This window comes from Anguilla rostrata, chromosome 18 (assembly GCF_018555375.3).
Source record: "Anguilla rostrata isolate EN2019 chromosome 18, ASM1855537v3, whole genome shotgun sequence".
NCBI classification, from domain to species: Eukaryota; Metazoa; Chordata; class Actinopteri; order Anguilliformes; family Anguillidae; genus Anguilla; species Anguilla rostrata.
In genome coordinates this window covers 16,177,209-16,188,012 of record NC_057950.1, presented here as the reverse complement: position 1 = coordinate 16,188,012, position 10,804 = coordinate 16,177,209, and the positions used below count along the sequence as shown (strand labels likewise).

At 37.6% G+C, this 10,804-nt stretch overlaps 1 protein-coding gene across 1 annotated transcript in view; it reads left to right on the top strand.

Moving 5' to 3' along the window:
* Window positions 1-10,804, top strand: part of csmd1a (CUB and Sushi multiple domains 1a) — a 499,342-nt gene that overhangs the window by 370,025 nt on the left and 118,513 nt on the right. Inside the window, exons 11-12 of the mRNA XM_064317365.1 lie at window positions 7,300-7,403; window positions 8,103-8,215. Coding sequence (XP_064173435.1) covers window positions 7,300-7,403; window positions 8,103-8,215 — 217 coding nt within the window. The remainder of the gene's footprint in view (window positions 1-7,299; window positions 7,404-8,102; window positions 8,216-10,804) is intronic.

Sequence of the window (10,804 nt, the reverse complement as noted above, 5' to 3'; positions counted from 1 at the left end):
ATCGTCCCTTTTGCTTTTTCAGACTGCCGTAATTTTACTCTGCCATTCTTCAATTCCACAAAAAGACCAGGAAGACTATGGACTAATTTATGGTGCATGGTTCGCATCTGGAGGGCACACTTCGCTGCTCGGCTAGCAGTAACTTTGAAAGAAAGCAAGTGGTGGCTGTAGCACTGCTAATTTAAATTTTCACGCAAGTCCGAGTTTTCGCTCTATTCTTGTCATTTTGCGATTAGCCTATATGGAAATGACGATGAGAAAGTAATCAATTCAACAGCAAAATGTTTACAACGTGTGCATGTTTTCTGCTGTTGTTGCCAGTTATTTGGGGAATGTGAATGCATTCTGTCGCCTCGGATGTCAAGACATGAAAGTGAATGTTTGCATAAAAACATAATGAATGTGTTTGAGAGGATATATAAAACAGTTACAATCTGACTATTGGCCTGTTATATCCTATTTGTTGCATAACAACGGTCCAAGTTCAACTACCAACGACAGTTTTTCTTGACAACGGTAAAATATGCCCAAACGGCCGCAGAAGAATATTTCAATTTCAGGTGATATATAGTCATTGTTGGTAACCCGTTGTATATAAGTGGAATAAACCCCTCCTGGCTGTCCCGGTTATTAGAAAATAATGTAGGCTACTTTGGTGGTAGTATGGGGTTACAGAAGAAATCATAGAACAGATGGACCAACGACAACGTCGATTTTTCATACGTCAGTGGGTTAATTTGCCTAATCTTCGCGGGACTTTAGACTGCGGTGGAAACGCAGACAACAATGGGCTGAAGGAACCGTTTAGTTCCTTGAAAAGTAGTTCCTGGGACTAAAAGTTCTGGGTACTTTTGGTGGAAACACGGCTTTAGATTGTAGGCCTATTGTGTACTAATCATTGACTATATGGAAGTAGCCTAAGCCTGATAGCTTAAGCCCACTTGACCATTCCTGAAGCTGCTGGTAGTGGATGAAATTATACGTTTCTAGGTCTTTAGATTAAACAAGCAGATGTGTGACAAGGTAGATAATTTGATTCCCCACTTGGGGGTGCTATACCAAAGAAAAAAAAAGCTGTAAAAAGGCTAATTACTCTGGAATGAAAGCAGATATTTCAACCAAACATGTTATGGACCATTGCAGTAAAGGATACTAGCTACCAAACAATGCAGCCTTGGTGTCAGCCACACACATTGTGACCTCGGAAACACATTAATCCTCTCTGACAAGCCTATTGTTATTCTTCAGTCGCTGGGAGTTCTTCAGTGAATAACTTTAAAAAAAAATATTTAATATGTAATATTGTCTGATTTCTTAAATATTTTTTTCTTTGTATTATTCTTTGTATAAGCAATTGAATAATTTTAGATAATTCAATCCCATTTACTATTTATCTCAATGAATTCTATTTGGCTTTTCTTCAGTATTTTTTATTTTTTAGGTACAACATTTTATAAAGCTGTACAATAAGTCTAGATTTGAGTACAGTACCATGCAAACAGTTTGGATGATTTGACTATGTTATGCAATATTACAACTGAGTTAAATCATTTTGCAGGCAGCAAACCGAAAATCCCAAGATCACTAGGTGCAGTTTGTAATTTCCAGTTGTGGCCCCTGAGTCCTCAGTATGGCACATGCACTTGTGCACCAGGATCACTGAGCTGAAGCATATGACCTCCAGTGCACTTGCCTAAGAGTCAGCAGCCCTCACACACTGCTACCTTTGGGGTTTCAATAAACTTTATTTTAAAAGTGTATAAAAATATGGCCTTCCCGAGTACTGAAGATCTGAGCTGAGCTTGCTCTGGCTTTCTACTGGCTTTAAAAAAAAATCCATCTGTTCCCTACTGTCCCTGTACTCTGGTAAAGCTCCACCACATTGCCTGTGCCCAAATGCCCCCATCCATCTGAGCCCAACCCCTTTAGACCAGTGGCATTAACGTCCACAGCAATGCGGGTCTGGAGAGGCTTGTGCTGGGCAGAATCCGGCCAAACTGCACTCTCTGGAATTCACTTACAAGGCCAGCAGGGGGCACAGAGGATGCTGTGGCCTGTCTACTCCAAAACTCCTTGAGCAAATGGACTCCCTGGGAAACATTGCTAACACACTCTTCATAGAATTCAGCTCCACTTTTAACACAATACAATGATACAAGATCCCAAAACACAGAGTCCACAATGTACAGCCCCATCTCATGCACTGGATCCACAGCTTTCTAGATAACAGACCTCAGTCTCTCAAAGTTATGAGCACCTTGTCATCACCAGTCATCACAAATACAGGTGCTCCACAAGGATTTGTCCTCAGTCCCTCCAAATATACACTGTACACAAATGACTGCCAAAGCCCATCTCCCTCCAACATTTATTTAAAATACTTTGATGACAGCTGACAGATATTTGCTCCCTCTACTCACTCACTGCCTATCAAAACACAATGACTATTTTTTCCAAACGGTGCTGGGACAATTTCCTGCAACTTAATGTCAGAATAACAAAGGAAAACACCATCAGCCCCCATCCACAGTCTGAGCCACCACCTTTTTCCCTTGCCTCGGTATCCTTCAATGGGGAGGCTATTGAACATGTACTTCAGATACCTAAGCATCACACTGCACAACAAACTCATTTTGAGCCAACACACTATTGACACACAAATGCTGCAAACTAGACTACCTCTCATCTAGACTACCTCTCATCAAATTGTGCTTTCTCAATGTCCAACCCCATCTCCTCCAATTACTGTACTGAAGCATCTTCACCGTTCTGATCTATGGACTCTTACAAGACCACTATTCAGCACAGTTAAAAGCAAAGCCAGCATTATCACCTCTGACCTCTCCCACCCACTCTTTGACTGTTTTGAACTGTTACCATCTGGTCATAAATGCCATGCCTCAGCTGAGACTAGAGAGGCATGAAGTTCTTTGGATGTTGTTCTGGGATCTTTCGTGACTTCCTGGATCAGTTGTCTCTGCACCCTTGGAGAAATTTTGGCTGGCCGACCTCTCCTGTAAAGATTCACCACTGTTCCAAGTGTTCTGCATTTGGAGATAATGGGTTTCACTGTAGAGTTGCGTAGAGTCCCAGAGCCTTAAAAATTTAAGCCTTTTGAGACTGATACATTTCAACGAATCTTTATCTCATCATTCCTGGTATTTTGTTTGATCGTGACATAGGGTGCTTGTAGAAATTTTGTGGTGACTAATTCACTCTGATGGTAAGGCTCAATAAGGGTGAGGTTTAGATTCAGCAGGGCTGTTTGAAATCAAGTCTGGCTGTGTTAAATCAGCTTAATTGTTTGATTCAATAACTGACTTTTTCACATGGGTGTTATGGGTGTTTGAAAACTTTTTTCATTAAATGAAATGAATTAAATATTTTGTGTTTTTGTGTCTCTTTTTCAAATATTACATTTTGTCTAAAGATCTGAAACCATTCAGTGTGACAAATATACCATAACAGAGTAAATCAGGAAGGGGGCAAATACTTATTCACGGCACTGTATATAAGCCCTGTAATTTTTTCTCTATAAATAAATATAACAAAGGCAACATCAACTGTCAAAATTCAATATTGAATAAAAGAAAACAATCAACGGTGCAAAAAAAAAAGAATTTAGTCAGGGCTATTGAAGGAACGATCACCAAGATGCTCTGTCATCCTATGATTGTATCTGTGTAGTCAATGGAGAGGCACTTTGCTCTTGTTAAGCCTTGTGTAAAAAGAAAATCTGTATGACAGGGTAATTTGTGAGGGTTATATTTTAGGCTATTCATTTAAAATTGCACCCAAACTATTTGCTGCTGGACAAAGTTTGACATCCCAAACAGATTGCTTGTGTCATAAACTTCTGAGTTGCTTAGTATAATCACTGCTCTATAAAACATCACATTTACTCCTGACAAGCAAATGTCATCCTTTATGAAATTTGAAAAGATGTTTTGTCACAGACATTTTGTAGTTTTAATGACACAAAATATAGCAATGTCTCAATTGTAGAGTCTGAGAATAGTTGAGAATGGTGTTCCATGGTTGTTTTAACTACCATATAAAAACCTACATTGTCAATGTAATATGAAAGAACATCAAGCTTCACATGTATTTAATGTTTGATAATAACTGCTGAGTTTATTATGGTTATTTTACTGCTAACGGTACAATGCTTACTGCTTCAAAATCACTGCCTCCTTAGGGCTCGTTCCATTTTAGAATTCTGAATTCGTCTTGAATGTTTGGCAATTTATTAAGCAGCCATTTGTGGAACTCAGTACATTTGGTTGTGATCATCTCTTTGTGTGCTCATTCAGTTCAATCATCTTCCCCATGCCCTTTTGAAGAGAGGATTTGGAATCTGGTAGTGTCAGTCATGATGATTGAAATTTTTGAGGCTAATGCATGTCTGTCTATTATTATTTAACTACTCTGATGGGGCTGTCGGAATGGTTCATTTTCAAATCATCACTGGTTGCAGAAAGAAAGAAAAAAGAGTGCAGGAGGCAGACATTTTGTAGTGTCATTGCTGAGAGATGATAGGCTGTACATATTGTATGATAATTATAGCTAAATGACAAGCAGTTGCACATTTAATCCTGGGGTTTGCTACTGCAGGTCATTCATGAGTGTCACTGTTTGGATAATGTTTAACTGTAGTTTATAAACCGGGTTGTTTTGATCCTGGATTCTGATTGGCAGAGATCGCAATTGTAATTCGTAATTTGTAAATCTGATACAGTAACAGTTAATCAAACAGCCTGTTTATAAACTGTATCACTCCACGCACAAACTGTCACCAAAAAATAATATTACAAATTGTGTCATCAATTAATTTATTATGTCATCAATTAATTATCTCTATATGTTGGAACATTTTTACATTATATACTGTAAGCAATACAGTGCTCTAGACCAGGCTGCTTTGTGTCATGCCTAACAACACCCCTGTATGGCATGACTGTATTCATGATATAGCATGGCCTCTCGTTTTTTTTTTTTTTTGCTGTAATAACATATGGCGATATGGCACAGGAAATGTGCCTATGCATATTCAGCATAAATGTATACATTTTCAGCTGTTAAGGTGCATTATGAACTGACCCAGAAAGTATATGTGCAGCATTATAATAATAACCTTTTAATATTTGACAACTATAAGCTACCCTTCTTGCATTCTTAGAAATAAAAACATGACAGTTAGTTAATGTCATAAATGTGTAGCCTGGAAGCATTTTGTCCTGAATTACAGAGTGACTGATAGCTATTGGCTACTCTGAAGTTGTTCTCTATACGCATCTTTGAGTGAAAAAGTAATTACTTTGTAAGAATGCAAGTCATGCAGAAGTACCAATTACCAGAAGTCACTGTGGAGTCAAATTGATCTTACCTGCTATTAATTTGTAAGAAACACTTGTAAGGTGGGCTGGTGAATGGCTATTTCGGTTCCGGCACCATGCTGTGGTGCAAGGCTGAGCCTCATGGCCTTGGATCAAACCTGGACGTGCCAGTGCTGATTGTGGCCAATAGCACCACAGGATGTTGTGCTACTGGTGATTGCGTCACCCAGCGTATGGGAGGGTTCAGTCGGATAGGGGGGATTTTTATATTGGAAAACATCATTGGAAATGTGTTTGAGAATATGGCACATTTTCACATACTTTTGTTCATTCAAACAGAATTTGAACATGCTTACTGGGGGAAAAAAAGATTATATCATTTACGGTCTGTGCATTGAGCTGGTTTTGATTGGGTAAAGGAAATGATGGATGATGGTAGAATAGACCCAATGGGGCTATTGATTCTCTGACACTCAATATGGCCAAAGCAGCATATTACTGTGTGGGGGGGGGGGGGGGTGGGGGGGTGGGTGTAGTATAAATAAATAATATATAAAAATAACTAAATAATATTTAGTTCCATTGTAACTACTGTGAGAGCATTCTGAGTGTTTTTCTTGTGTTCATAATATAGAGGATGTGATGATGTACATTTTTCATGGAAATAAAAACATTTGTGTCTACTGTTTGTAAGTAGACATGCGTTTATGCAAATTAAATTAATTTGTTACATCTGCATATCTAGCGAACTTGTGCAGGAATGCTGGGTGCTTGTCACTACCTCAGTATAGTTAGTGTGGCATATCCAAATGTGATAGCCCTCATTGATCAGGCTCATATGGGTGCCTTTTTCTGTTAACACACACACACACACTCTCTCTCGCTCTCTTCTCTTTCTTTCTCTCTCCATATGACACACACTTTCACACACACTCTCGCTCTCTCCTCTCTCTTTCTCTCTCTCTCTGTCCCTCACACACACACACACACGCACACACATATGAGAGTAACAATGCTGTAATGACCCAGTTGAGATTATGTGAGGAAGCTAATAATGGGTTGTCCTAATTAAACTGTAGTCTTTCCCTCCCAGTGATTTCCCCTCAAATCCAATCTTCTTTTAACTGCTTTTCTTCTCATGCATCAACAGCAAAACAGCTTGTTGGCTGCTTTCCTTTGCACACATCTGGGCAGTCTGGCTCAAGTCTGCAGCATTGTGCAGAACGCCATGCAATTACATGCCCATCACTGTCACAAATGTTTGAGTGTGTAACTCTGCATTAAAAAGGTGAAAAGTTATCAATTATTCAGATTCAAAAATGTTCAACCAAATTGCATTTTTAAGCAATGTGCGGAATTATTCAAGTGAAATGTTTATGTTGCTTTCTGAATGGTCACATATTTATTTTTGTAAAATGAAATTGGAAAATGTAAGATGAACTCTTCTGCTCTTCTGGTGACTTTGCCTGGAGGGATGGCTGTGCACATTCAGAACATTATTAAGGAATGTTCAACAAACGTTATTTGGGCATTAGTAAAGTATGAATAGTGTGCAGAAGTCACGGGGACACATGACTCATTTAACTAAGTGACATAAAGCATGGATGTCAACAGATGGTGCCCAGATTGAGCAACCTATTTGCAAGCTGGCTTAGAAATTGAACAAGTGTTTGCACATGAAATATCTGTTTATGTTAATATTACTTTACTGTAAAAAATAAATAAATAAATAATAATAATATTTTTATTATTATTATTATTATTAGTAGTAGTAGTAGTAGTAGTAGTAGTAGGAGTATTATTATTATTATTATTATTATTATTATTATTATTATTAATGATAATAATTACTTTGTTAATACATTAGCATATAATCTTTCATGTTAACCAAATTATTTTCTGTTATGTGTTTTCATAGTTTTTAATGTGTGCCTCTATTCTGTGCTATTCATTTTTTGTGCAGGTAATCAAGCTCTCTTTTGAGGAATTTGATCTTGAAAGAGGGTATGACACACTAACAGTAGGGGATGGAGGGAAGATTGGTGACACTCGGAGAGTGCTCTATGTGTGAGTATTTGTACTGCAACTTTATGCATGCTGTCTGAAAATATTAGGCTTGGATTTCATTCTTATTTAGTTTGGGTCTGACTTGTTAAACTAAATATTTTCTCTGAGTAATTGCATTAGTATGAACGCATATAGTTTGCCCATTTATGAGCATAAAGCACACATTTCACTTATCTATATTAATTATTGTATACAAATTGTTCACTAATGTAACACTTGCTTGGATACCACATAGTTTGCACCTAAGAAACCAACTTGCTCAACCTCAAGCTCCTATTCCAGTTTTGCTAGTGTCTTAGTTAACATGAACAAAGGTTAATAGATTAGTCATTCATTGTTCAGATTAGTCAATTAATTAACTCATTAATGGAACTTTAATGTAAAGTGTCACCTGACGTTATTTGCTCATCTTTTTTGCAAATCATTTTGGAGGACGCTATATATCACTGAGCTTGCTGTGGTCCGCTAACATTTACACATGCAATGTTTATTGTATGTTATATGTTCATACTCTGGTCACCTCCTAATTTCATACAGTATGCATCATGCTCCTGTAGTATTCCACAGAATCTGTCTTCCCTGTTGACTTTATATTTATTGAATGTTGTCTAAAATCGTGAATAGGTTGCGTATAGTATATAAAAAAACTGAATTAAATATAAAGTGATATTTATTCATTTTTACATGTTTGTGATTCAGTCTTACAGGGTCAAGTGTTCCTGACTTGATAGTCAGTATGAGCAATCAGATGTGGCTTCATCTGCAGTCAGATGACACTATTGGTTCCCAAGGCTTCAAGGCCAACTATGAAGGTCAGTATGTAGACTGCTGAAAAATGATGCTTTTTATTGCATTCTTTTTTTTTTGTTAAGGTCATCCTCTGTCACTGTAGTCCCTGTGGATTACACAATAAAACTATATTTTAGATGTCAGATGGAATGCAAATACGTAGTATAATGGTTTACATTTGTCTAAGAACAAAACAGCTCATCTGTAAAGAACAGCATATTTTTCAAGTTACATCAAACATATTATGTTTATATTCTCAATCTTTCATCACGTTTAATGCTTTTGCTTGCTTTTTCTTCTTGATTTGGAATGCCCAGTTGTATTTATCAGTGCTTACCGCTTCAAACTCTGCTAATGGTTTGGGAGAGTGCAGGCAAGCATGTGCTCTTCTCCCAAGCACATGACGTCAGTCACCACTTCTTATTACACCACACATTGCAAATCGGGCTCCAGGGCCATGAATCAGCAGAAGACGCTTCATGCACCAATAAACGTTTGCTTGCTTTTATCCGATTTTTATTCAAGATATTTTAAACAGGTGCAAATAAATGTTATGTCATTAAGGAGATCTTGGTCAAACTTAAGTCAGGAAATTCAATGCAGGTTACTGCACATGTAATCTGAAATCAGTTTAACAATGTAAAACAGCTGTAAAGTGTAGTTACTATACCATTACGGATGAGTTTCAGGTCAGTGGCATTATACTGTTAAATTGTGCATGGATCAAATTTACACAAACCCGCATTACAATCAGACAGGATCATATGATCATTTGATCAAGTTGGGCCTTATGTGACGTTCGACATGGCCACAAAAGCCTTTTAGGATTTTAAACAACCTTTGCCAACCATCAGGCAAGTGCAAAACACACTGAAATGTCCAGACAGGTAACAGTTCCCTCATCCTACGTGTTGTGAACTGCGGTCACATGCCGTTAAGTGCAAGCCCTTTAATGGTGCCATTTCCTTTAACTATGCAGGCCATTCCGTGCTGAGCTCTGCGGCACGCATGTTTGCACAGATTATCCTAGGGCTGTCCGTGACTCCGGCATCCTGCCCACCTCTGACCTCACTACAGGCTTTCAGAGGGATAACCATCTGAACAGATTGCTGCTTGGGGACAAATAGCTACCCATTACAAGTACAGTAGATAACAGATGACAGCAACCTTTCAGTCGGTGAACGTGGCACGTTGTGTCATTGAATGAACATGAGTGTTTTGAAGTTTTAAAATGTATTTGAACGTCAGTGACACTTTGCGTCATCGAATGAACATGAATGTTTTGAAGTTTTAAAATGTATTTTGGATGTTTGGTCAGTAAAGGTGGTACAGACTAATACAGACACAATTTTTTTTTTGTTTTAATGTGAGCTGGTCGATTTGTGTAGAAATAAAGGACCCTGAGTAAATTACTAGCACTGCCAGTTTTCTTACCTCATATCTCAAAAAATTAAAAAAAGAAAGTATGGTCATCCCCAATTTTCTTTGAGTTTCAATATAGTAATTACATAATTACTACAGTAAGCAGCAATGTTTCACCTATAAGGATTTATGATATTGTTATTTTTTTGGAAATCTTTATTTTACTTTATTTTTCACACATTCCCATATATGTGGCGGGTGCTGGAGAAAAGGTCCGCAAGTCGCAAATCTTGAAATCGCGCTAGGAGGCAAAAAAGGTTTTTTAAATTTTTTTTACTGTTTTACTTTTTTTCATATTACGAAAGTTAAAGTGTTGAAGAAGTCACTCAATAGAATAAACAACATTTTTAGGGTCACTAAATACTTATAATTTGTCAGCAAAGTCTGCTTGTTTTAGTGATTCTTACAGCCGGGTTTTGGGGGCGTGATGGGGGTGCAGTTTAATTAGCATGTTTGATTTTGTTGGCTATTGTTACTTTGTTTCGGTCAAGCCACCGCCCATAAATAAAGCCGTGTGGTAGTAGCCTATGTTTGTTTACTGTGTGAGGTTGCTAAAATGGCGGACGCTCAATCAAGTAGATGAGAGTATAAGCTTTCTAACGATGTATAACATGTCTAATTTTGCTTTTGGAATAGCGTTTTATAGGTTAGCGTAACCGAACATTTTCTTACCATGGTATTCGCTCTATATGGTAGCATTAAAAGACGTTGCACCTAATGAAACGTTGTCAACAATTTTTCGTAATTCCTTGGAAAATACCATTATTATTGAGGACTTCTGGGCATAGCTAAGCCATATGTTTGCTGATAGACCTATCTGACATCGTTTTCTGGAGCAAAACAGAAGCGGATATAACTGCCATTGATTTACTGTCTCTGTCTCCATCTACTGAACATAGATAAGATTTCATCATTGCTATGTAAGTATTACTGCTCAAAATATTTCGGTTATTACGTTATTTTAGAAATTGAGTGTCTTTAAATAGGTTAGTGGTATTATGTAATGTGGATATTTCACACTGTAATGTAAGCGTTAGTTAGAAGTGTAATGGTTTTTGTGACGCATACAACAGTGATGAGGAGAGTGTTGAAACATTGCCAAAACGTGGTGGACGGCTGAAAAATATTTTTATATCGTCCCATTCCCATACAAGAAAACATAGGAGTGTACAGAGTATAGAAATAGGCTA